The 27,996-nt window shown below is 42.1% G+C and overlaps 1 protein-coding gene and 2 long non-coding RNA genes across 3 annotated transcripts; all 3 read right to left on the bottom strand.

The window, feature by feature from the left end:
* Nucleotides 1–949: 949 nt before the first annotated feature.
* Nucleotides 950–2,637, bottom strand: LOC105355719. Its single transcript, XR_002874845.1, has 4 exons — nucleotides 2,052–2,637; nucleotides 1,903–1,937; nucleotides 1,662–1,723; nucleotides 950–1,506 (listed from the first exon to the last, which is right to left on the bottom strand). It is a non-coding gene; the product is annotated as an uncharacterized LOC105355719 (long non-coding RNA).
* Nucleotides 2,638–6,016: 3,379 nt separating this feature from the next.
* kmo (kynurenine 3-monooxygenase) lies at nucleotides 6,017–24,389 on the bottom strand. The gene is made up of 15 exons (XM_004076887.4): nucleotides 24,235–24,389; nucleotides 23,652–23,721; nucleotides 23,437–23,534; nucleotides 22,743–22,832; nucleotides 22,165–22,213; nucleotides 20,698–20,785; nucleotides 17,134–17,299; nucleotides 16,961–17,032; nucleotides 14,986–15,107; nucleotides 14,388–14,535; nucleotides 14,255–14,312; nucleotides 14,104–14,186; nucleotides 8,003–8,104; nucleotides 7,872–7,931; nucleotides 6,017–6,609 (listed from the first exon to the last, which is right to left on the bottom strand). The coding sequence occupies exons 1-15, from the start codon at nucleotides 24,295–24,297 to the stop codon at nucleotides 6,442–6,444; spliced, it is 1,437 nt and encodes a 478-aa protein (XP_004076935.1). The 5' UTR covers nucleotides 24,298–24,389; the 3' UTR covers nucleotides 6,017–6,441.
* A 918-nt stretch (nucleotides 24,390–25,307) lies between these two features.
* Nucleotides 25,308–25,972, bottom strand: LOC110016482. Its single transcript, XR_002291775.1, has 2 exons — nucleotides 25,583–25,972; nucleotides 25,308–25,397 (listed from the first exon to the last, which is right to left on the bottom strand). It is a non-coding gene; the product is annotated as an uncharacterized LOC110016482 (long non-coding RNA).
* Between the last annotated feature and the right edge of the window lie 2,024 nt (nucleotides 25,973–27,996).

Raw genomic sequence — 27,996 nt, 5'->3', positions numbered from 1 at the left:
AAAAATGTCCACATGTACACAAAACAGATAGTGTTCACACACGCATACTTATTCCTTAAAACCAACTAGTGTGAAATATTTCATTCATTCTATCACGCAAACTATTAGTGCAAAGGTGAGCTAACACCTGTGCTCAGGCAAGACCCCCGCCGCAGCGGCAGCCGGAACCCCCCCAACGCCACACGGGAGCATGCAGGGAACAACCGCCCCCCGGGCGACCAAATCCGCCACCCAGGCCAGGGCCAGCAGGACCGCCGCGAGGCCCCCAGAGCCAGAGAGCAGGGAGGCACGGGGGGAAAGAGAGCGCCGCCCCAGCCCAAGCAGGAGAGCAGCCCCCCCCGCCGCGCTGGGAGAGCCCAACACAGGGCCCCACCGGAGAAGGGCGCCCACAGCCCCAGACGAGCACCCCATCACCACCCAGGAGTTCTGGGCACCCCCCCGCCCCAACCCCAGGTACGAGCCAGGACCCCCCAAGGGAGATCCGCTCCGCACTCCAGGCAGCCACCCACCCGGCCCACGGTTGGACCAGGGAGGAGCAAGGCAGGGGCCCGCCGCCCCCGCCCAGGAGGGGGACACCCTGGGGAAAAAGGGGGACCACAAGGGGTGTTGTAAACATGGCCCGACCAGGCTCGGCCACAGTTGGAAATTTGGCGGGGCACAGCGCTCAGGGGCAAGGACCCGAACCCACCCCCCAGGCACACGAACACCCCCGGCTCAGGTGTAATGTGAACCCCCTCCCCGCACGGAGAGAGCACCGCCGGGCCCAGGAAACCGACACCCAAGGGACACGGCCGCCGTTGCCAAGGGCCCCGTACTCCCCACCAGGGAAGGGTGGGGGACAGATGGTCCTAGGTCCAGCCTTCCTTGCAAAATGTGTGTGCATGTGTGTGAGCTTACGTACCAGATCTCATCTCGTTTAAAAAGTGGCACTGGGAGCAGTCAGTGTAATTACTCCAGAGGTAAATACATGTGTGAAGCCTAATTAAAAAGAGAACATGTGACCGGGACGCTTAACTCTGACACCCTTCTCATATCCTTCCTGAGCTGTCAGCTATGAATAGACATAATGAATGGATTTCTGCGGCTAATAAAATCCCTTTTCACTGTGAATGTGAGTTAGAGCTTTGCCCTTTATGTTCGTTTGTTTACTGGCAGCCGTGGTGCAGACTTAAGGTGGTCTACCTCTGGAAGTTCACAGGTTCGATTCCTGCTTTGTCTGGCCATGTGTCGTTGGGTAAGACACTTGTGACCGAACGCCCTCTTACATGTGCACCCCAAATGGAGACTGGATTTCATAAAGGTTAAGAATATACAATTTATTAAAAAAAAAAAAAAAACGACACAAATTCCATAAAAGAGAAAGTTAAAATAGACTCGGACAGTTGGACCGCACTCCAACACTGCATGAGGGCGGCTGCCTCCTGGATCGACTCAGCCCCACTGCACTGGCGGGTAGCCACAAACACCACCAAGGGAGATCTCTGATCCAACTCTCACCAGGAGTACCTGCTCAGGGCCCAAATGCACACAAAACACACCACAACCCAAACAGTGATTAAAAGAAAATACAAAACAGAAGAGGTGCACCTGAGCAGGTCACCACTAATTTATGGGCTGAAAACAGGGGGTCCCCCTTACACAATACTAAATATGGCACCCACCAGCTACCATAAGGATAAAAGGAGGAGGCAGCCACCTTCAGCCAGGTCCAGACACCAAGATACTAAAAATGAGCACAAAACAGTTTAAAAATGGATAAAAGCAAGGGTGTCAAGCTTGATTAAAACATTAAAAACAATGACTAAAAAAACTAAGCAAAACAGCAGTGGCAACTCTGCTGGAAAAAGAAAAATAAGTTAGTTCTCCCCTGGGACAAACATGTTTTACAAACCCTTATATTACCTCTCATGCCCCAGGGTCAGAACTCATGCCACCACCTGTCAATATAAATAGAGTTTAAAATCTTGCAAACTCAAATGCTTAAAAACTTTAAAAGGACTCAAATGATTAAAAGCTTAAGTAAAAAAGGTCCACATGTCAAGCTCACCCACCAAGGCCAAACCAGGAAACCAGCACCTAGATGGAACTCCCACTGCTGCTATTTATCAGCCTTGTGAGCCAATCACAGCTCAACAGACAGGTGCTGGCCATGAATGTACATCTATGGAACACCATGAGGGACAAACTACCACCCACAGCCCTGTCTGTCACACACTGGACATCAAATTACTCCTGGTGGTTATGGGTTGGCACCAGTTTAAGGCCACCATCAGTATGTGTGAGTGAATAGGACTGGGTCCTTAAAGCGCTTTAGGGATTCAAAGAAAGTAGAAATGTACTATAAAGTACACGCCATTTACCATTCTATTGTTGAACACTGTGAAATCTGCAAAGTAGATAAAACATTGACATTGACAAAAGTTGTTAGTTAGATGTTATTGAGATTTTCCAGCTTGAACAGAAAGCTGCACAGAAGGAGGAAAAAAATTACACCAAGAAGGTACAAAACGCAAAATATGGGTCAGTGTCGGGGATTCTCACCTTGTGTTCAATCTGTTTTCAGGATAATGCAGAAGATGGGCTTAGGGGTAGAGGAAGAATTTGAATACGCCCATAGGCTAGAGTCGCTACGCTAGCTTGTTGCAATTAGTTGGATGGATGGATGGATGGATGGATGGATGGATGGATGGATGGATGGATGGATGGATGGATGGATGGATGGATGGATAGGTCGGTCGGTCGGTCGATAGATAGATGACTTTATTAATCCCACAATGGGGAAATTTCATTTATCTGTGGCAGCAAAAACGACATTCAGAAATAATCTATATAATATAACATCAAAAAAGGACATCACAAATGACATTCATATTAAATAATTAAAAATTATTATTACAATTATTATGAAAATTATTATCAAAAATGAGATTCTTATTTAATAAATAAATAAATATTAAATAGATACAGCTGCAAAAGTGTAAAAAAACATGCGGTCTGCAAAACATGTGATCAACTGTAAAAACATATAAAAACTTTTTTTTTCTTTTTTTTTTAAAATACAGAAATAAGTAATGAAGTTCACACCAAAAACAAACAACTGTTCAGGAACAAAAACTATTGAAAATTGAAAAACAACAACTACAACAAAAGAAAATAAATAGTGTGCGGAGTGGGTCTCCCTTGGGGGGTCCTGGCCCGTACCTGGGGTTGGGGCGGGGGGATGCCCGGAACTCCTGGGTGGTGGTGGGGTGCTCGTCTGGGGCTGTGGGCGTCCTTCTCCGGTGGGGCCCTGCGTTGGGTTCTCCCGGCGCGGCGGGGGGGCTGCTCTCCTGGTTGGGCTGGGGCGGCGCCTTCTTTCCCTCCGTGCCTCCCTGCTCTCTGGCTCTGGGGGCCTTGCGGCGGCCCTGCTGGCCCTGGCCTGGGTGGCGGGCTTGGTCGCCCGGGCGGCGGTTGTTCCCTGCCGGTTCCCGTGTGGTGTTGGGGGGAATCCGGCTGCCGCTGCTGGTGCGGTGGGGGTCTTGGGGTGGGGATGGCTGGGCACTCTCCCTCCTTCTTTTCACGTTCCACCATCCATTTTAGAAGAACATAAACACTCACCTGAGCACAGGTGTCAGCTCAACAGACTGAATGACTGAAATATTTCACACTAGTTGGTTTTAAGGCATAAGTATGCGTGTGAACACTATCTGTTTTGTGTACATGTCGACAGGTGGACATTTTTGCAACTAACAGGTGTGTTTATAACATTTGAGTGTGTGTGTGGACAGGCTCCGCCCTTTTTTTTTGTTTTTTTTTTACATTTGAACCTTACCATAATGATTAACAACCAGTAAACTTGTTGCTTTATGCTGCTTCATGGTCTTATCCCCCTTCCCCTCCTATTATCACCCCCTACCCCCCCTCTCTCTAACGTCCCTCTTTCTTCTTCCCCTCTTTCCTTTTCCGTCCGGTCCAACACCAAAGATTTTCAGACATGTTTGAAATTAATAAAGTTTGGCCTCAATTACAAAAGGGGTTTATTCAGACATACCTTTGGTTTGTCTGAAGATTAATAACCCCTCTTGTTAAAGTAAAATATGTCCAACCCAAGAGGCCCTCAGCTCTCATCTGTCTGCCTAGCTGTTGGACAGGACAAGTTAAAAAAAAAAAAAAAAAAAAAAAAAAGAAAATAAATAAATGAGTGAATGAAAAAACACCCGCGGGACTGTGGTAATTATAGAATTCACTGTAATTACACAAACAGAGCTGGAAAACAGGGATGTGACTTTCCACAAGTAAATTATTACTGTCAGCTAATAAAGGAGATCTACAGACCGCATCCGAATTCTTCCCCTACTCTTAGGTCTTCTCGCCATAGTGGGGACATTTGGAAAAAAAAAGTTAAGGGTTAACCCTCACGAAGAAAGGTTTCACACGGGTATGCTCTGAAGCACAGAAGTTTATGTACATGTCAGTAATGAGAATGTTGTCATGCGTTTTCAGAGCGCTGCCAGCCACACGCTAACTTAGCTGACCGGCGACTGTTGATGACATCATCGAGTGGGAGTAACTTCCGAATTAGATGATTTTCACATTTTCTGGCTGGAACACCAAACTTTTTTAGTTTTTTGGATGACCGGATGAATTGAAGCATATTAATATGCAGAGGGAAAGAAAAATCTCTGATCGAAGACCGCCAGGTCATATCCGCCTTTCCAATACGGCATCGCTCTTTACGTGTCTTGGACAATGGCAAAGGTTAGTGTTATAAGCTATTGGTTGAGCTACCGTTGCCGCTTAAGGTCACTCATCATTTTTCAAAACAAAAATTCCTTTAGTATCAGAAAATAAACAAAACGTAAATAATCAAAATTAGTGTATACTTTTTTTTTCTGTCTGCAGCTCGGTACCAAGTGGCCCATGGACCGGTACTAGTCCTCGGCCCGGGGGTTGGGGACCACTGTTATAGAGCATGGCCTATCAGCCCTCTCCTGATCCTGGAGTCTTCTACTGTTGGGAGTATTTGGATGTGTTTCACAAATATTTAGCCCTTCTATTCCATAAGGTGTACAATCCTCACTGTGCAAACATGATATTTGAGCGATCTTCTATAAAGTTTTTATCACATCCCCCAATCAGTTTAGCCAATTAACCTGTCCCAGAATTCTGCTGTTATAACACGCTTTTGAAATGAAGATGTCTCCAAAAGTCTGGCTTGTCAATGCAGCAGCTTTTCCAGGTTTTCAATGCCATCACAGAACCGACTGCTGGAATTCTTTAACAAAAATTGGGAGGGCAAAAGGGCTTCATCCTTCTAAACGATTTGATGTGATCATCGAGCTTTGATTGTTGAAATCAATAGAAAAATTCTAACATATTTTTACATTCCTGCATACTTTCTTTTACCTTCAGAAGCTATTTTATCCAACAGGAATTCCTCTTAATTACAACAGCCTACAAAACAGACCAATTCTTTTTTATTCTGCTCACATACTTTTTGTAATGCAAAAGCAGTAAGGTAAAAGTAAAACACAAAAAAGTCATATTCTTTGGTCACATACACCCGAACCAGGGTGGGGGGCTGCGGGTCTTTGGGTTGAGAAAGCTGCAGCGTAACCCTTGTGCTATCCTAGGCACAAGGGTTACGGATGCCTGAGGTTTCTTCTTTTTTTCCGGAATCTGTTTTATTTAAGAGTTTTTCCTTACAGAAAAGGGGGGTCTAAGGGCCGGGATGGACAAATTAGTTTAGTCTGTTTAGTTTAGTTTAGTCATAACCTATTGAACTCTATGACTACATGTTCTGTATGATTTCATGTTTATTACACAATTAATGGTGTGAAGCCGATTCAGATGACTATTGTTGTAATATTGGGCTATAGAAGTAAAAGGACATTTCTGGATTAGTTGATGAGTATAAAGGAATCTTTTTGCCGAAACTGTTTCTACAACTGCTGTTTAAAGTTAAATGTTTTCCAAAGTCCAGTGAGAGTATTTAAAGGAATGAAACCAAAGAAAGAGATTGAACACTGACTGCTGAAAACACACATTTATTGGTTTCTGTAAAACATTTGTTTAAACCCATGAATGTATGCCTGTCCCAGCTACTGTTGGGCAAAGGTGGGGTACACCCCAGTCAGGCTGTCACAGGGCACACAATCACTGTCCCACACACACTCACACATGCACACCTTTACTAATGAACCTAAGCATGTCTTTGGATGGTGGGAGGAAGTCGGTGTTCCTGGAGAAAACCCATGCATGCATGGGGAGAACATGCTAACAGAAAGAACCCAGCCGAGATTGGAACCAGGACCTTCTAGCTTTGAGGTAGGAGCGCTAACCACTACATCATTATGGTATTGTCAAAATGTTTTGATGAATTTTATTATTAGAATTAGAGCCATCTCTGCATTAAAGACCTGCTCTCTATCATTTGATGAACAGCTAATGAGTTCACTTTTGTCACATTTGGGTCGTCATCATTCCAGGGATCCGAAAACTCACAAGTCTGGTCCACATTTTCTCAGCAGGAACAGCAAGATTGTTAACTTGTTGACTATGTTTGGTGAGCAGGTAGGAGCCCCCCAAAACAGCCCCCACAGCACTGAGGAGCAGGCCGTAGTTTATCACCTGTTTAGAAACAAAGATAGAAAAATATATTGGACGGAGATTCAGTCTAGTTATCTTTATTTTACCTACAACCACCGTGAAAAAGTCTAGCTTTCATTTGCTTTCCATCAAATTCTCCAAGAATGTATTTAAAAAAGATTGCTGTTATTTAGAATTACAAACAGACCAGTATCTCTGTGAACGTGCACATCTGCTACATTGAGAAACAAACTAAAGACGTGCCAAACCGGCTCTCTTTTCATTTAATGACTGAAATGAAAATCACTCTGGTTTGGACAAAAAGCCAGGTGTGACTTGAACAAAGCACTAGTTTCTCCAAAGGACATTCACCCTAAGTCTTATAGAAGTACAAGAAAAAAGAAAATCAGCATGATTGTTCTTTTTTTATGGTTTCTAGTCTGATCTCTACAGAACATTAAAAAAATACAACAAACTAGTATGTGGTGTATGCAAATTACAATTTCATAGCCACAAATTAGTATTTTATTAACATTTTGCGGGCTCAACTTACTATTCTGTGCACACAGATTAGTATCTTGTGAGCACAGATTAGTATTTTAGTGTCTTTTTTTTCTACTAGTAATTTGTGCCCACAGAATACTAATTTGTATCTACAAAATGGTAAAAAATGCTAATTTGTGGCGACAAAAATAATCAATTGTGGCCCCAAAATGCTGATTTGTGGCCATGAAATACAAAATTGTTGCCAAAAAATTGTATTTTGAGGACACAAAATACTAATGTGTGCAATGTGTACAAAATATTAATTCTTACGCACATTTGCGCTCATTTGAGCGCACAAACTACCAATTCAAAAATGATTGATTTTAGAGACACTTGTTTTTTTTCAATGTTGTATCCAGATCTCAATTTGTCTGGTGCACAAAATGAACGTAACGGTAAGAAAACCTTGTAGTCAAAGGTTAGAGGTTTAAAACTGCACATTCTTCTTGTTTTCCTTCAAGTTCAACAAGCTGAACAATTAAAAAATAAGGAAATAAAAACCTTTTGCCGTCTTTATGAGGGACTACATATAAGAGCTTTTCTAAGGTTGAAAAAAGCTTTTTCTACTTTCAGCAGAGTTGAATGGTTGAAATGTTTCTCAAGGGGAAAGTTTGAACTTGTGTGAGTCACATGTTTCTCCTTTAATGGCTGCTGATATTTCTGGAATTTAAGAATGTGCTAAATCAATACACATATATGATTTATAGTTGTAAAGAAACCGCCAAGGAGTGAAATAAGTAATGTATAAAAATGTTTACTTTGTTTTGCCAATGCCAGCGCTCCACAGCATGATGGTATGGGATCCTGGTAAAAGTGACCTACAGAAAGAAAGAACCATGAACTACATGTGGTCATTTCACAGCAGTGATGGTTCACACACCACCTTTACCATTGTGTAAAGTGGAATTATTGTCTTCGGCAGGAAGAAGTGGAGGACGTTATCCACATATTTCCTGAAGAGAAACCACTTGGAGTTGACGTGTGCTCGCATCTAAAAAACAAAACGACACATTTTTAAAACCTTTGTTCCCTTTGCTTCACTTTCACACTTGAATTAAACACTCGAACACATGAAAAGTCTGAGTACAAATGCATTCAAACATGTTATTTATGTACGTTTTTTAATAAGAATTACAAGACATCCAACTGAACAAAAAACTGCCATCCTGATATGTGTTCAAACATATTTAGACCAGGTTTCTCTTCTTTGAACTAAAGTTAAATATATATTATTTTAAAATATATCCTAAATGTGCTTTTCTAAAGTAATTCTCTTCATATCTGAGTGTGGTGCATGAAATGCCTGTGTTCAAGACTTTGTTGACAGAAGTTATCTGGTGTCATTCCTGCACTGTCTCTGGATGCATGTCCTGTTTTTTAAACCCTGCGTCTCCCAAGATAACAACAAATGAATCATAAAGTCGTTTGACAAGAAGCTCATCTGAAATGTGGGACATGAAACGTGTGATGAGGCGGCTTCATTCCACCAGAGCAATCTCTCCTGAGACGTGAGAGGAGCTGCTTTCTGCAAACCTTTCACTGTAAATCACTTTAGCTTTTGTGTTAAAGCGGTCCGCAAGCATTAGCCACTATAAAGAACACTGTGTTCCAAAGTAGTGCAAAATAAGGTCACTTCTTTCTTTTAGCATTTAACCACATATTAAACTTCATCTTATTTTATTCTTCATCCTTCCATCCTGAAAAATTGACCTTCTTACCTGTTTGTGCTCTGAGATCTGCAGACCAGCTTTTGATTTAAAAAAACACATCATACTAAGTCTGGGTTAGATTTAGAAGAGAAGAAAATTCCCTTCAAGGACAGAAGATTAAGCAAATGGGATGGAAAATCATGTAAAAGTCTGAGTTTAGATTAAATTAGATTAGACTTTCTTTTCTTTTGTCTGCAGCAGCAAAAGTGACATTTCCAAACCAAAAGGTTTACATAAAAAGACCCCGTTTCTTTTCTTACCCTTGTACATAATGTAAAAACAATTAAAAGCATTTATCATCAGTCCAGATAATTAAATTATCTGGAAACGATGCTGGTTTATTATATAGAATTTCTACAGAAACGCTGATCATTTTGTGCAGGTTCAGGTTCAGGTTCAGGTCTGTGTGAAGGTCAGAAGCATTCAGTTGCTGGGAGACCAGCTTTGGTCTCATCTGCTGTCTCCATTTGCCCTTCAACTCACCAACAGTTGCTTTTTTGCAGATTTTTAGTACCAGAAAAAAATACACGTGCAAGTGACTAAAGCTTAAGGTGTCAAAAACATTTCAAAATCATTTGTTTCATTTTGATGCAGGTGTGTGTGAGCTAGCATAAGAAGGCGGTGCATGAGAATTCAAATGCTTTTGAGAACCAATGACTGTTAAAAAACAGGGGAGAGAGTTTGCAACATGGCAGGTTTTAGTTTATTAACTAGGTTTTAGATTTCAGGTTTTCCTCATCCAGATTAGAAGTGACGTCACCAACCCCCCTGTCTCTCTGATCAAGCAAACTAGACCCAGTTACCAAGCTGTCACATTTAAGCCAAGTGCGGGGAAAAATTGTTGAACCTGTTTAGGGGCACACGCTATATGTTCGTAGACAATCCAAGGAAAACATGTTTTCTACGGCTATGCTACTGGTGACGGGTTGCTGTTAACAATACACAAGGGTAAAAAAGGGGGAAGTAGGTGAGACGCACGCGTGTCATACAGATTTCTCACGATTTTCCACCACCCCTAATCCTGCACACTTCCAAGAACGCAGTCAGTGCTATTCAAGCGCAGGTTGCCAGTTCCTTGAATGCAGCCTGACTGTTAGAAATGAGGAAATTAGACAATCAGAGCAACAGGCACTTTCATATCACCTGCACACCCCACGTGTCAGTCAGGGGCCAGTGTGCACACTGTACTGATGACTGGGGCGTTGGGCCCTGTGGGGGGGTTGACCCATTCATGTGCACATGGCTAAAGTGTAACTCTATGTTTACATGTCAATCAATAAAACATCTCCCCATTTTTTGTGTCAAACCTCAAATACAATTAAAGCCACAAGCGGCGTTGTATGGCCCGCAGACGCAACCCGCCTTCCACGCCCAACTCTACGCACCACCGCCCTCACCGCCCACTTTTGATAATGGCTAGTCAAAACTGCATATGCTAATTATGCTAACTATGCTAGCTATGCTAATGTGGCTAAAAGTGCTAGCATTGTGATCAGCATCATCAACTGACTCAGAAAAACACATTACCTAAAATGCTAATTATGCTAACTATGCTAGCTATGATAATGTGGCTAAAAGTGCTAGCATAGCGATCAGCATCATCAACTGACTCAGAAAAACACATTACCTAAAATGCTAATTATGCTAACTATGTTAGTTATGCTAATGTGGCTAAAAGTGCTAGCATTGTGATCAGCATCATCAACTGACTCAGAAAAACACATTACCTAAAATGCTAATTATGCTAACTATGCTAGCTATGCTAATGTTGCTAAAAGTACTAGCATAGCGATCAGCATCATTAACTGACTCAGAAAAACACATTACCTAAAATGCTTATTATGCTAACTATGCTAAATATGCTAACATAGCTAAAAGTGCTAGCATAGCGATCAGCATCATCAACTGACTCAGAAAAACACATTCCTCCATTGGTGAGAGCTATATGCCATAAGTTGATAAAAAAACCACTTTTTCCAAAATGGCGGCTTTTTTGTTTATTTTATCTCCATTGCAACCATTTTATGTTTTGGTCCCCTTGAGAAGACGAACAGATAAATGTCAGTTTCGGACAAATCAGTAAAAGTAAACTTTTTGTCGTCCTTAGCAACAGTGGTTTTATGCTAACCACGCCCACATTCTTTATATGTCCGTATCCAGTGTTTTTCAATGTATTCAGTTTCAGGCATGAATGCATGCATTCAATTTTCACTGTATTGTATTGAAAGGCATGGGAGTTATAACAGTGCGCCACTTTGCTAGCTTGCCACGCGGACGCCGTTCAAAATCTATAACTTCTGATTGCAACATTTTTTCCAGGGTAGCTTGCCATTGATGTCCAAAAGGTTTCGAGACGATCGCTGAAAATTCCAACGACAAGTTTACGATTGAATCCAGTGGTAAAGGTGTTTTTTATAGAAAATTCAAGATGGCGGCCTTTTCCCGAGGTCAAAGGTCGACGAAACTCCAGAGGCTATTGTAGACTTAGGCTAGGGACACGCCAGTCAAAATTTCATGAAAATCGCTCGAAAAAAAGTTCCTTTTTCCATATTGTGTAAAAATGCGAAAATCTCAAAATGGCAGATTTTGGCACAAGATGGCCGCCAAACCGTAGGTCGTGTCGCCTTCACGTTATTATTTCAAAATTTTGTTTGGATATACCCGTCAAAGTTATCTGGGTTTCGTTAGACGATTCTTAAAAAAAAATCTGATTTTTTTTTGTTTTTTTGCCGAGTCAGCACTTTTTTTTGCGATCGTTTTTTGTTTCCCCTGCCCACATTCCTTTATCGATTTTGTCGTATGTGACATCATTTTGTTCAGTGTGGGCCAGGGGATCGCATATTTCATTTTCACAACATTCCGATAAAATATGTGCAAGCTAGCTAAAACGGCGACGGTTGCGAATTCGCCACACGCACGCCTTTCAAAATCTACAACTTCTAATTCCAACATTTTGTCCACAGTAGCTTGCCATTGATGCCCGAGAAGTTTCAAGAAGATCGATAAAAATCCCTAGGACGAGTTTTCGTTTGTACACGTTACTAAAGGTGCTTTTTTAAAAAAAATCAAAATGGCTGCCTCTTCCCAAGGTCAAAGGTCAACGAAACTTCTTTGTTAGTTGTAGAATCATGCTGGTGGCATGTGTGTGCAATTTCTTTAAAATCGCTCAAACAAAAGTGTTGTTTTCCCTTATCGTGGGAAAACACAAAAATCGCCAATTCTCAGAGTTCGCCACAAAATGGCCGCCAGGCCGTAGGTCGTGTGGCCGTCCCGTAATGATTTCAAAACTTCTTTGGGATATCCCCAACACGTGTGTTTGGGTTTCGCAACTGTATTCTGAAGTACATTTTGATCGGCCCCATACGCGATTTTCGGCCCATTCATTTTTTTGGCGGGATCACCTGCCATGATGTCATCGTCTTCGGGGGGGTGACGTTGACTTTGTGGAAAATTCATTCGCAATTTATCCCAGGTGTGTGCACGTTTTGGTGACTTTTCGAGCATGCGGCGGGGGTCACATTCTCGCTGAAAGGCGGCGAAGTCGTCGTTCCAACTGCGAAAACAATATGGTCCTTGCAGTCAGTGACTGCGGCTGCGGGCCATAACAGTGAAACGAAGCCGAAACAATATAGAAGTTTTTGCAGTCAGGTGGCCTATGTATTTCAATGCGGCCTGTCTTTTACTATAGGCTGGGCATGTCTTTTTGGCTTTAAACCCTTCCTTTGAGGGCTTTTTGAGGCTTTTTTGGGCTTTTTTGTGTTTTTGTCGTCATTTTTGCGACTACAATTTCAACGTTTGTGCGATGGTGTTGTGCGTGTGTGTGTGTATTTTTGTTGCGTTACACAATTGTCGTGTCGTTGTGTGCTTTGGCCGACTTTTGACCCTATTTTTTGGCGTTTTGACGCGTTTTTTAACATTTTCGACCTTTTTGAGTGTTCGACCCTCATACCAGTTACAATATGGTCCTTGCACTCTGTGAGTGCTGCGGGCCATAATAATAAACGAAGCAAAAACAATATAGAAGTTTTTGCGGTTAGGATTTCCTATGTATTTCAATGCGGCCTGTCTTTTACTATAGGCTGGGCATGTCTTTTTGGCTTTAAACCCGTCTTTTGAGGGCTTTTTGGGGCTTTTTCGTGTTTTTGTCGTCATTTTTGCGACTACAATTTTGTCTTTTTTGTGCGGTGGTGTTGTGCGTGTGTGTGTGTATTTTTGTTGCGTTACACAATTGTCGTGTCGTTTTGTGCTTTGGGCGACGTTTGACACCATTTTTTGGCGTTTTGACGCGTTTTTTTGACGTTTTGGACCTTTTTGAGTGTTCGACCCTCGTAGCAGTTACAATATGGTCCTTGCACTCTGTGAGTGCTGGGCCCCATACGCGATTTTCGGCCCATTCATTTTTTTGATGGGATCGCTGGCCGTGATGTCATCGTCTTCGGGGGGTGACGTTGACTCTGTGGAAAATTCATTTGCAATTTATCCCAGGTGTGTGCACGTTTTGGTGACTTTTCGAGCATGCGGCAGGGGTCACATTCTCACTGAAAGGCGGCAAAGTCGTCGTTCCAACTGCGAAAACAATATGGTCCTTGCAGTCAGTGACTGCTGCTGCGGGACATAATAAAAAGTAACAAAAAAATAACCCAGAGTTCTCTACAATATCAAATTTAACCACAGAAGTAAAAAAAAAATAATAATAACTTGATTGTAAAACATGCTTCTGGTAGTAACCATGCAAACTAATCTGGTTATACTTTTATTTTCGAACTGGCTTCAGTCTAGAAGTTTAAACGTTGTTCTTTAGAACACAAGGTCAGTTTTAAACTGGAGGTTTCTAGTCTTCTAAGGGCGGGAACATTTTAATAACAATCAGCATTTGTTTTTGATAAGCAACTGTCTAAATCCCTGTTGGGGTAAAGGGGTTGCTGGAGCCTATCCCAGCTCCTGTAGGGCGAAGGCGGGAAACACCGTGAACAGGTTGCCCGTCTTTTGCAGGGCCACACACAAACATATCTAAGAGCAATTTAAAATGATCAATTCACCTATGAAGCATGTTTTTGGACTCTGTGCATGTTCTCAATCATAAGGTGAACATCCAAAGTCCAGTACAGAGAGACTGCAGACAGGATTTGAACCAGCACCTAAAAGGCAAGAGCGCTAACCACTACACCACCATGCAGCCCATAACTGTGCATAAGCCAAGATATTATTCTTTACCAGTTGAAGTACTATAGAACAGAATGCATGCTAGGACAGAAGACAAGTATAAAGGTGTGTGAAGTACTTCAACATAGTTGTACATGGCCAAGTCTGCAATTGCATGGTCGTCTGGAACCCGCACCCTGGTGTACTCAGGCAGCACGGCACCTGAAGGAACAGAGGTCAGCAGTGACATCATCTGAAAGTCTGACATCTGAAATCTGACATAAACGTACAGAAGTCCTCGTTGAACTGCTCCATGAGTTCATCAAAGACAATGCAGTCCTCAAAGCCCTGAAACACACAGGAACCGTGAGTCTTTTCTGTTCATCCTTGTGCCTTGCCTGTCCTCCAGACGGTGTCACTTACAGCGTTCATCCCCTGCCCGTAGAACGGCACCACGGCGTGGGCTGCGTCTCCCATCAGGACACATTTGTCACCAATGTGATATGGGGAGCACTTAACGGAAACCATTGCTTGAGCAGGAAGGCGGAAATAATCTTTCTTGAGTGCTTCACTGAAAGTACAAATAAACATCCAAACGTACTCTGAGCAGCAGACTTCATTTTTTTTTAGTCAGTGTTTTTTCTAAACAGCCTGTGTGTCTTTCTGGCTGCAGAGACATCTGACTGTGCTGAAAAAGCAGTCTGCCCTGATTCTGAAAATATTAAAGAGGAAGGAAAGCCTGAGCACTCAGGATAACATCAGCCCTGAAAGGAGCAGAGGGACTAAAAGCCTCCTGCCTTCCTCATTTCTGCACGTCCCTGAAACACATGATTCACCTTAAATTAAAGCCTCATCCCCACGTGAGTGTAAATCTGCAACAATCACACTTCATGGATCACAAAAGAATGAAGCTCAAAGAAAGGGTTTTTGAAGAATTCCTGATTTAATTAGATTAGGCGGAGAGGCCAAAAAACAAAAAGAAAAGGAGATTGGGGACAGGAGAGTCAAGACGGCCACTTACACTCCAATCAGCGGGATCGTGTCAGGGAAGTAACTTTGGAAAAACTGGATGACTTCGTCCCCTGTTGTGATCTTCTCAAAGTCCTCAAAGGGCATGAAGAGGGTGCAGGTAAATGTCTTGTCCTGGATTGAAACATAATCATGACATGTGCTGATGAGAACGGCTAAATCCCTCTTTCACAGCTGTGTGACACACTATTGTTTTTGAAATGGGGAAGAAAATGTAGATTTGGGGCTGCGACCGGTTATAATGCAGAACTGCTTCAAAGACTGAATGACTTCAGGGTTTTTGCATCTGGGCTGTGTACAACTAAAAGTCTTTTCCTCCAGAAGCAGCAGACAGGGCTTTTATTTTGGAGAATCTAAGAGAGATTATGATGTGAAAAACAGAAGATCTAAAGCAATAGGAAGATGTGCTGGAAGAATAAAACTACTGAAACTTTGGTTGTAGTTTGAGGCAGTGCTTTATTGTTATCATGTTTCCAGTTTGAAACAATTCCAGGTTTGGGGATTGCTGTTGAACGCTCTCTTTTTATGTTGTCTCCTATAATACTCTTCAATTCTATGAATGGAGATTGCAGAGCCAACTTCTTAACTCTAAACCATTCAACTTTAAAACATCTTTCTTTGTGACAAAATAGGGCAGTTTCTTTATTAGGTGAGAAGATAAGAAGTAAAGTTAGAAAACAGTGAATCCTGACGGCACTCTCTCCTTCACTTCTCATGTCAACAATGTCGCCTAATAAATTAAATTTATTATTATTATTGTTGTTGTTATTATTAAAAACTAACTACTTTAACACTGCAATATCTTAAATACTTCTCTGGCCATGAAACTTTTTTACTTTGAAGGCTTTGACTTCCTTGCTGAATATTCCATCACAAAAGCAGGAAAATGGAAAAGATGAGTTCCTCGTCGTGTTTTTACCAAGGTCACCAATAAGACATGAACACCATAAAGCTGCAGGGGGCTGTAGGAGCCTTGATGAATTCAATTCCCACCTTAAGAGGAGCAAAGGTTAATCAGTCATGCAGACCTGTGATTCTCTAGAGCTCACATTTCTTCGGTTGAATAAGAAAAAAAGAGCCACTAGAAATAACATTTCATAACAGAAAACTGCCCTCATTCTGAAGAGAATTGATGGTGTCTGATAGTAGATTGTATTTCATATGCAGTTTTTTTGTCAACTCTTGTGTTTTTACTAAATTAATTTCCTGATAGTCAATCTATCTAAAGACTCCTTGCATTTTACTAATGAGATTCTTTATGCATACTGTTGCTTTTTCCTCTCTGTTGCTGCTCTTTATTGTCTTTTATTCTAATCAGCATTGGGTTTTTGCAGACACATCTGCTGTTGCACATTGTTGGCTAAACAAAATGGAATTCCAAAAGCAAAGGTCTCATTCTGAAAATCCCTTTCAGATCTAGAGGTCTCCCCAGCGGGGCAAGCATCAAACGTAGCATCATTTTTGCAAGATTGATGCATTTCCTCATCGCTTGTGTGAGCAGATGTCAGCATCAATAAAATCCTCCCAGTAGACATTTGAGCCGTGTTGCTGTTACCATGGCATCCATAGCAGCTAGACTGCTTTCTTCTATTTTGTTCTTCTCAAAATCAAGGCAGTACATAGCAAAGTAAGATCAGTCGAAGAGTTCTCACAGACAGGAGATGACACTGAACTCAGTTAATCCCGAAGGATAATCATTGAAAAACGGGTTTAAAGAAGGAGAACAAAGACTAGAGGAGATTCAGGACCAAAGCAAGAAAAAGACCAGACAAAGTACGGTGGCATTGATTAGACCCTACTTTGTCAACTGTAGTGTACGTTTCAGTGGGCTTAGAAGACATCCCAGAGGTCGCTGTTTCTCTGAACTGATTATTTCTTCTTCTAACTGTAACAGCACATATATGCAGTTACAACTAAACTTACTGTCTGCAATTCCCAGGTACATGAGAAAACAGCTTCCTACTCACCAGGTTGGGTAGGGCTATCATCATGAAAGTGTTTCGTGGCCAGATGTGCAGATAATTAGGCTTCATGGCAAACTGCAAAAACAAAAACAAGCCCAAAAGAAAATCTTGATTAAAGTGAAGTTGTTGTACATCAACAACAACTCACCAACACAAATGACTTTCTAGGAACTGACCTCGCCATTAACGGGGGGCATGGTGAGCTCCATGTAGCCATGAGGGATGTACGTCTGACTGTAGTTAAAACGACTACGGCGAAGGAACTGCTTTCGAGTGGCGGAAAACGCTCCATCACAACCGACAATCAGGTCTGCATGAATTTGATCCTTTGATCCATCAGACCTTTAAAGCAAACAAACAGCAGAAAGGTGTAGTTTAAAATTTTTAACTACAACCAAGTAGCCCAACCCTCATGGTGCATCACAAATAAAGCCCTCCCCTGACACCCTGATGGATTGTCATTGTTGACCGCACATAGGAACTGGACTGAGTGACCCCATTCCAAACAGGAAGTACCTGCTAGTTCCAAATCGCCAAAATCTCACAGACTTCAATAGAAAAATAAACAGCTGTTACTCAGTCAGTCATTCTATTGGTCAGAATTAACATTTTTGATCTGATACCTTTTGTAACATCTTCTTGATAATCCTCCTTTTTTGCTGTAGTGCAAGTTATTCAAGTTATAAACTGACCAATCAGATGCTTGAATACAAGTAGGTGGCCTCATTTGACAGATTCTCCTGAGCTTGGTGTCAGTGGAAGGAGTGTGGTCTTCTAACAAGTTCACTCCTGATTGGAGAAAGTGGTTGCCATAGAAATGTAGACTGAAGGCCCGTTCACACCGGGACGAATTTCGCCCGCGATTTTCGCCGACGTTTATCGCCTCGTGACTAAACAAAGGGCACCAATGTGAGTGTGCACACCGACGCGAAAAAACGCCACGCGTCAAAGCGTCACTTTTTAAAAAACGCCTCGGGTTCGTTTTTTTGGTTCAACGCGCTGCGTCGAAAACTATACGACCAATGAGAACAGCGCTTTTGCACACGTGTCTGGAGCTTCTGAAGTTACAGTAAAACACAACTTGGGGGCGCTCAAACATCAAACTGCCTTGCTGAGCACACATACCAGCGAAGAAGATAGACGCCAAGTAGCGTCTACACTGCCGCGAAGAAATAATGACGGACATTCTAAAATATCCCCGAACCAAGCACCAGTTGGAGCTACTGGTGCTTGAAATATTCATGTTTTCTTTGTATGATTCTGACGAGCGCGTAAATACTTGCTCTCTTCTTCTGAGTGAAAAGCGACTTTAAGAAGCGTAAAGTTGCGCAGCGCCACCTTGTGTACAGGAGTATTTCTGTTTTACATTAAGCGCCATCTAATGTCAGGGAATGAAATTGCATGTTCGCTCGGCTTATCGTCAGCGAAAATCGCCCGGGTGTGAACACAAAAAACGTGGCGAAAAACGCTGGCGAATAACGCCTGGCGAATATACGTTTTTTTGGTGTGACGCACCGCGTCAAAAACTATACGACCAATGAGAATGGCGCTTTTGCACACGTGTCTGGAGCTTCTGAAGTTACAGTAAAACACAACTTGGGGGCGCTCAAACACAAAACTGTCTTTCTAAGAACATATACAAGTGAAGAAGATAGATGCCAAGTAGCGTCTACACTGCCGCGAAGAAATAATGATGGACATTCTAAAATATCCCCGAAAACGCTCATGATACATTTTCAGCTCTTGTACCAGTCGATAAAACTCCCCATGTTCTTCTCTACTCGTAACTATGGGATGTACCCAAAATCAGCGTCTTTTCCGGCGTCTTTCATCATTCAACAGAACAATAATTTCTTCATCTCTGGAACTGGAGCTAGAGCTACTGGTGCTGGAAATATTCATGTTTTCTTTGTATGATTCTGACAAGCGCATAAATGCTTGCTCTCTTCTTCTGAGTGAAAAGCGACTTTAAGAAGCGTAAAGTTGCGCAGCGCCACCTTGTGTACAGGAGTATTTCTGTTTTACATTAAGCGCCATCTAATGTCAGGGAATGAAATTGCATGTTCACTCGGCTCATCGTCAGCGAAAATCGCCTGGGTGTGAACACAAAAAACGTGACGAATATTCGTCCCGGTGTGTACGGGCCTTTAGACTGACTTGTACCAATCACTGCTAATTGATGATTTCTGGTTCCAACATGGCGACATCCGTGTTGCATTAAAGTGGCCACTAAATTGACTTTAATTGGTTCAAACTGGAAGCAAGTCATATAGAGCAGTAAAAGAAAATTAAAAGATTTGCAGGAATGGTCAAAACTGCAAAGCAATGTTTGTGCTTTGTTTGCTACAGAATAGGATTAGATCACTTAAGAACTTTAAAGTAACTTACAAACACTTGTTTTTTTTTTACGCTCTTTTTTTCACTAACAGAAGCGCCTTTACAAAAACAAAAATATTCCAGTTGAGGACGTTTAAAATGTGTAGAATCAAATCAATGCATGACAGATGGGACTTCCAGGACACATTTTCTGTTTGGAATGAACACTGCTACGCTGTTAGCGCTTTTGCCTCACAGCAAGAAGGCCCCTGGTTCAAGTCCTGGCTGGGGGACATGAAAAATACATCAATTGGGGACCTTTCTGTGTGGAGTTTGCATGTTCTCCCCGTGCATGCGTGGGTTTTCTCCGGGATCTCCGGCTTTCTCCCACTGTCCAAAAACATGCTTCATAGGTTAATTGGCAACTCTAAATTGTTCATAGGTGTGAGTGTGAGAGTGCATGGGTGTGTGATTGTGGACGTTCTACCCTGTGACAGACTGGCGACCTGTCCAGGTTGTCCCCTGCCTACGCCCAAGTAGCCGGGATAGGCTCCGGCAGCCCCGTGACCCCGAAAGGGACAAAGCGGTACAGAAAATGAATGAATGAACTTTTAACTGCTGTTTTACTGTGGATTTCAAGCTTCCACAGGAATGAGATCCTAAAGTATCAGGATTAAAGATGGGTGTTGTGTGGATTTTGCCCTGACCATCATGATGACTTGTGTTTGTATTTTTCCTGGCGGTTAACACTGGAGGACCTGCTCCCAGTTTTCAGCCTCTGTGTGATCCTGTAGTGTCACACGGAGGAAGGATCTGCTCAGGCCTTTACTATTCAATCAGTGACTCATTATTCTGCATTTTAACTGGGTTCTGTTTGGTATTCATAGAAATTAGAAAAAAAGGCTTTATGATGAGTTTTCCAGATATGACTAAATTCAGTTCCCGACCTTCACCAGTGAGTTAGTAATGAACTGCTTGGGGAGACTAATTCCCTCAACCAAATAGACCTGAGGCTGCTGCAGTGTTGGTTGGACTGTAAACTGTGGGTCATGGTTAACTAAAGGACAACCAATTAGGCGGCAGTTTAGCTCAGGCGGTAGAGCAGGTCATCCAACAACCAAAGGGCCGGTGGATCGATCCCTGCTCTCCCCACCCTGCTGTCGCCCCACAAGTGTAGCCAGCCTGAAGAAAGTATTTCCCCATAGTGGGATAAATAAAGTAAAAATTATGACTAAAATTCCAGACCGACCAAAAGTCAATCAAAGAGTTTATCCCCTTCCCAGGACCCCATGGATGAACACGCACTGAGCACATGTCTTTGCATTCATGTTCAAACGAGAACAGGATCAATAGATCTGTAGGATTTTAAATGCACCTTTTTCCAGGCCGATGTGGGTACATGCATGTTAACGGAAACTGTTTACCTGCTAAAGGTCATCAGCCCCGTGTCAGCACTCCAGTCCTGCAGCTTGTGTTCAAAGTTCAGCGTGGTGTTTGGATACGTCTCTGCCTCTGTGAATGGGAAATGTTACAAAACAGTTTATATCACAAATGCAGACCTGACCCAACAACGTAAAGACCTCGTTAAAATCCAGCATGCTGTCATAATGCTAATAACAGCTGAGCTTGTCAGCACAAACTCAAGGAGATGCAGCTTTGTGCTGATCGATCTAAATCTCCCTCTAAACAGAGCCACCTGAGTGTTCGTCAGCGTCAGCATTTGGCAAACCAAATCTCTTGATCTCAGAGTTCACAACAGCAGCCTGGATCATTTCTGGAAAGAGTCCCTCTTTATCCATGTGAACTAATTAAAGTCAGTCCCGGTGTCACACGCATGAGGCGCCTCATCAAGCACAGTGAAGAAAAGCAACACATCAGAATATGTGCAGAATCTACGAGTAAATGAATCCATTAAACATGACAGGCAGAATTCAATGAATCCACTGTGGTGATCAGAAACACACAAAGAAATGATAGGAAATCACAGCCACAGCATTTCTATAGCAGGGCTCAAAACATTTCAGTGCATATTCATTTTCCACATCCCAACACTAGAATGGCGCCGTGTTCATCTTGATCTCACGTTTTGACGGACTCCTGGCTTCTGCTATAGGCTGCTTTGGACTCCATGGAGCACAGAGAAGCACCCGACACGCCGGCTCACTCCGTCTTCCATTTCAATCTGGGACATTTTGCTGTTCTGTCTTCCTGTCCTCACTGCTGACTCCTGCAATCTTCTTTTAACAAACTATACGTTGAAGGTTTGTGAAGCCGTGAAGTAATGCGCCGCGGTTTCTAACAGGTTTTATGGGTAACATGTATTTGTGGGTGAATTAGTCCTTTATAGGGGTTCAACCCCTAGACGAAATGTATAAATAAAGAAATAATATAAAATATTGGTTTTTCTTGACATGTGAGGGTTTTATAGCCTTGTTAACACTCTTCGTAAAATGATAAGATAGGATTTAAAATCAAATATTATTACTTTTAAGTGAATGCCCACTGCTGTCTCTCTTCTTTTCTATTTCAGACTAAACATTGATTTCCTTGAAGGTTTTTAGAAAACACATTATACACGGTTCCACTAAGTAACGCTCCCCTATTTGAAAATGAGTGTAAAACTGAAATGTTCCAGTGCTTTATGACAGGCTCCCCCAGAAAGAGGCAAAACCCCATCAAATTGGAATGAACCCAAAAACGTCTTCAGTGGATTTGTCAGCCGCATCGTGAAGAAGGTTAGAGGCGTTGTTCTGGAGCACAGACTCAGAGGTGAACAGTGCCGTGTGATCCAAACTCAGAGCATCTCTTCAGCTTCGCTGTGTGCAGCTTCAGCTGTCAGTGAGACGGCCGTCTGTCATTCAGGTCTTCAGCATCTTTTTGCCGTCTCTTACCGCTCAGAAGCTCTTTGTTCAGGTTAGCCCGGTCCACCGACAGGATGTACTGAAAGCAGAAGGGTCTGTGAGGAAGTGAAATGTGACAGAGTGCGCATTCATGTAGAATCAAGCTCTTCCTTCGTCCACAGATGAAGCAAATATGTGGTTTGGTTTGAAGGTCTCTTAATGACATCAAGAGCCCCCGCCATTAAAGCAGCAGGAAAATTCCACACAACTGCTGTTAGACAAGACTCAGAAATGCAAATACGAGTCATAATTCTAATGTTATTATTTTAGCAAAAGTCATCAATTAACATTTGCTTTAAATACTTTTCCTTCAGAAACAGAATGTCCATGTTTTGGGTCATTCCTGGACAATATTTGCTTTAGATGCAAAGATCCAAGGTGGAATTTTCTGCAGGAGCAGGAATTCCTATTCTGTGCTGAAATTTCAGTGATGGTCTTTTATTTTGATGATGTAACATTCGGTTAAAATCTCGCAGGCTTTTTTCTTGGACAGACAAGCAGTTGTTTCCCGGTACTGTCTGTCTGTCTCTCCATAGAAATGGTAGAATTTCTGCGTGATGTGGGCTCACCTGGCCTTTTCTGCCATAAGGGATTGGAGACTGTTTGCCACTGAGTGAGTGGATCATTCTTGCATGCATGGGAATTCCCTTGGAGATGATCTGAGCAAAAAACAGACATGTTTGCTCCAACACGGCAACAGAAGATGTGAATGAAGGACCCACGTTTGACTTGTGGTCACAGCGTTCCCTGTGGTGTTTTAAATCTGACTACGCTGTTTGCAGACAAAACCAAAAACCTGTGTGGTTTTCTGGGATTCAGATTCTGAATTCAGTGGGCTGAGCAGGGAGCTTGTGGCCCACCCAGCCTGTTTTTTACGTCACAAATATGATCTTTTCCCAACAAGTGTTCATCTGATTCAACACAAATTGAATAAAGAAATACTCATAAATGTAATTTTAATCCAGAAGAACTTGTTAAAAAATACTAACAATAGTATTTCCATTTGAGCTCAGTGCAGCAAATCTGGAAAGACTTTGGTTCAAATGTCTGCAGTGAATGAAGAGCAAGCAGAGGACTATAATGTTAGGAACCATCATGATGCTCAGAGTTTGGCTTCTCTTGTGAGGACAGTGGAGATCGGTGGAAGGTGGACCTCTCTCTTTGTTTCAATGATTAACAATCAGGATCGGACATTACCCCGAATGTCCCGAGACAAGTCTAATCATTGTTTCCATCAGAATGAGAGGAATTTCCTTTCTATACCTTGTCCTCCATTCCAACATGCTTCAATGCTTGCCGACCTCTGTGAGACAAGGCCAGGTTGATGCTCCTCCCCTTCACGATTTTGGCTTTCCTGATATCTGACAAACACACACAAACTCTGGTGTTAGCCTGGTCAGGTCAGAAGTGTCATATGTTTATTTCTAGGTGTAGTTCTTGCAGGCTGATTGATCCTGTCTCAACGTCACGATTCCTACCTTCCCTGCTTTCAAAGACGTGAACGTTGAAGCCCCTTTTGGCAAAGAAGCAGGCATTTAACGCTCCAACCTGAAAATAAAGGGATGATGCTAAAAACACAGATTCCCAAATGTGTTGTGATCCCAGAGGCTAAAACCAGAGCAGGTTCCCAAAAAAGCAGACTAAATACACAGAGGAATAAAAGCACATTCATGCACTCATTGATGTTCTGGATGAATTACCACCACATCTGGCTGATTCTTCAATGTGATTTTTGTCTCAGTCTCCATCTAGGAGGTTGTGGCTGATCTCTTAGAGAAAAGCAGAGCGCTGTCATACTCACACTACAAAGAGACATAGGTGAAAAACAACCTATCTGCCTTTAGTTGTTACCACACATTGGAGTGTAAGTCTTCCCCCTCTGGAAACCTTTTCCCCTCCGATCTCCACTTCTCTATGTGTACATTTGTGAATACCATTGCTCTGCAAGTGTGTATTTGTTGCTGAGAGTCATGGAAAGCATGCAGCTCTCTAGTCATAAGATGAAAACACAAGCTTAGTGAAATGAGTAAATAATAAATCCCTTTTATTTTTTCTTCTTACCAAACCACCGCCCACCACTGCCACTACTTTCTTTCTGGATTGTCTTCCTTCTAATTTCTCCATGTCAGTCAGACTTCTCTGCAGCTCTGAAGCTCTCTCTGCTTTGCTCGGATTGACAGCAAAGCCGAGTTAACATGTCAAAGAGGAGGAGCTGGCTGGGTCCACCGGAAGTCACTTTCACAATCAGTTCCTCTTTTAGAGCAAACAAATCAGGGCAGTCCGGTCCGCTTGGCAGACAGAACAAACCACCAATGACCTTTCTGAATGGAAAAACCCTTTAAAGGAACTTTTACTTTGATCATTTTAGAAATTCTGTAATACTTTTTCTGGGTTCTTATTTGATATAAATTGTTTACTTAGGAATTATTTAACGTGTTCTGAATAGATGACAGCTTCCTTTATTCTTTGACAGGTTGACCTTTGAACTTTTTATGTTTTGGAGGAAATATATCGCCATCTAGTGGTCAAACCTTGACACTACCGTGGAACACAACTATGTGAACGATGTTGATGGTCAAAATAGAGAACAAAACAGTAATACACTTGCTTAAACCTAAATGCTATAGTAAGTTTGAAAAGGGAAAATATTTTATTTTTTACTTTTAATTTTGATTGAGGATATAAGAAAAATATTACATACCTTTTAATGCAAGGACGTCAATCTCATTTTGGTTTGGGGGCCACATTCAACCCGTCTGAACCCAAGTGGGCCGGACCGTAACATAAAAGCTAAATAACAGCTTTGTTTTTGTTGCCTCAACCAACATGGTACCTAATCACTTATTATGAGACACTTATCATGTGACCAGACTGACATCAGTGACCAGACATCATGTGACCAGACTGACATCATGTGACCAGTTCACTCCAACATCGTCCAGCGCAGTAACTAGAGAACTTACTATGTCATCAACTGTTGCTGTGTCCATGAACTCCAGAAACTCTGCTGTAGCGGTGACTTTAACACCTCTAATAAATATGCACAGCTGTACATATCTGTGATGTTGGTGCTTTTGTAACCGGATCACTTCTGCGTTGTGTTTAGGAAGTCAAAAGATCTCGGGACACAGCAGCACCCTTGGAGACCACCTCCGTTTATTGCGTATCTGACAATTTTCCAAAAAGAAAATAGAAATCACGGTGTTAGCATCCCGTATTAGCTCCTACATGAGGGTGAGAGGTAGAGGGAGCACAGAACATGAACAGGAAATTCTTATTCTGAAATAAACAGTTAACATCTACAAAGGTTTTTATGTTTTTCATAACAGATTCCAAATAATAACAGTATATGGCACAATAATTAACATAAAATGAGGATTCATTATGGCTAACATTACAGGACACCCACCTCTCCCGCTGGACAGTAAAACAAAAAGGAGAGAGGGAAAGAAAGTGCCAACCTTATAAAGAGAAAACCAGTGAAGAAGAACACATTAAGGAGGGGCTACAAAACCCAACACAGAATACAAGGGGGGGAAAGAAACTTAGAGACAGTCAATATTTTGTGTAATTAAAATGAACTGATCACGTCCTGTTACACTTTCATCAATAGTGACTGGAAATACAACAAATTATTGGATTCCTTCATTTAGTGCCCAAGTCTCCTCAGAGATGTTGTATGCAATCGTAATCCTTGACAGACTTATCTTGGCAAAGGTCGGCTGCTTTTTTGGGCACAAGACTTCTGCAGCCTTCAGAATTTTTCCATAAGTTCACCATCAGAAAATGGTTTGGATGTTTGCATCAACTTGTCTGCAATAAGGTGTCTGTCACTGCTCCATCACTGACGTCACTGACAGCTGCAGTAAATGCAGATGGTTGTTTTTTCCGTCCAGCTAATAGTTGGTAAATCTTCTCCTTTTTTTAACAGCAAATGGTGAAACTTTTCTTTATGGTGAGTCTCATAGTGGTGCTGAATGTTGTATTCGTTCAGCACCTGTTGATGACATACCAAGCATGCAGGTTTGGCATTCAGCTCCGTGAACAAATAAAACTCTGTCCATTTTTCCTGGAAAGCTCAGCACTCTATTTCAACCTTTTTTTCTTTTTGACAACATTTTTTAATGAAGGTGTCACTACTCATCATTCTAATAGCAACGTAACAGCGGTGAGGCTCACGCGGAACCAAACTGCATCTAAAGGCCTGTTCACACCAGGACGAATTTCGCGCACGATATTCGCCGACGTTTAACGCTTCGTGACTAAACAAAAGGCACCAATGTGAGTGTGCACACCGACGCGAAAAACGCCACACGTAAAAGCGTCATTTTTTTAAAAACACCTCGGGTTCGTTTTTTTGATTTGACGCGCCGTGTCAAAAACTATTCGACCAACGAGAATGGCGCTTTTGCACACGTGTCTGGAGCTTCTGAAGTTACAGTAAAACACAACTTGGGGGCGCTCAAACACAAAACTGTCATGCTAAGCACACATACCAGCGAAGAAGATATACGCAAGTAGCGTCTACACCGCCGTGAAGAAATAAGACGAAGAAGATGCGCTCACTGACGGACATTCTAAAATATCCCCGAAAACGCTCATGATACATTTTCAGCTCTTGTACCAGTCGATAAAATCCCCCATGTTCTTCTCTACTCGTAACTATGGGATGTACCCAAAATCAGCGTCTTTTCCAGCGTCTTTCATCATTCAACAGAACAATAATTTCTTCATCTCTGGAACTGGAGCTAGAGCTACTGGTGCTGGAAATATTCATGTTTTCTTTGTTTGATTCTGACAAGCGCGTAAATACTTGCTCTCTTCTTCTGAGTGAAAAGCGACTTTAAGAAGCGTAAAGTTGCGCAGCGCCACCTTGTGTACAGGAGTATTTCTGTTTTACATTAAGCGCCATCTAATGTCAGGGAATGAAATTGCATGTTCACTCGGCTCATCGTCAGCGAAAATCGCCTGGGTGTGAACACAAAAAACGTGTTGGAAAAATAACGTGCGCCGATATTCGTCCTGGTGTGTACGGGCCTTTACCCAGACACAGAGCTGTTAGTTTTAGCTTTTGGCACATGCAGAGATATGCTGTTTCACCTGCTTTTCCTTTGCACCCCCTGGTGGCAGAATTGCGCATATCGGTTATTTCTTTTAACCCTTGTACTATCTTAGATGACCCCCCTTACATTGACGTGTTCTCCCTACCATGACAAAGGTGGATAAAGGTGGAAAGATTTCATGTAATCCATGGACACCAGTGAAGATCACAAATCATTGAAGAAAAAAGGTTCAGAGCACTGTCTAGTGGGTCTAGATGACCCAACTCCCAATAGTAAAGTGCCTAGGATAGCACAAGGGTTAAAAAATCATAACTTGCCACAGGAATGGACTAGAAATTTGATTTAAAAAAAAAACATAATTACAATTTTTACTCTTTATGTGTGGGCCAGATTAAACCATGTCGTGGGCCGGATGTTTGACACTCCTGTTTTAGTGGAACAGGCTTTCCCTTCATGTAGTAGAAATCATTCTTAGTTGCATGTTTAATTTTTTATATATTTGTGGCTCTCTCTAAAGAGATAGTTTTGTTCTAAATTTTCACATAAAGGCTCTGTGGTGAGATTCTGTGAATTACACCAAAAAAGGGGCAAATCAATGTTTTATAAAGTTCATTCTGTACAATTTTTAAAAACGACTCAGTATCTATTATTCAAACTTACAGCTTTAACTTCTGTTTTGTCTGTCTGTCTGTATAACACAAAGTCTATTGTATTCTATTCCACTAACAGCTAAAACTTGTCGGGTTTGAACCAGAAACAC

The sequence above is a fragment of the Oryzias latipes genome, chromosome 15 (genome assembly GCF_002234675.1).
Source record: "Oryzias latipes chromosome 15, ASM223467v1".
Classification (NCBI taxonomy): domain Eukaryota; kingdom Metazoa; phylum Chordata; class Actinopteri; order Beloniformes; family Adrianichthyidae; genus Oryzias; species Oryzias latipes.
The sequence above is the reverse complement of the archived record's forward strand: the minus strand, read 5'-3'. Positions and strand labels throughout refer to the sequence as shown.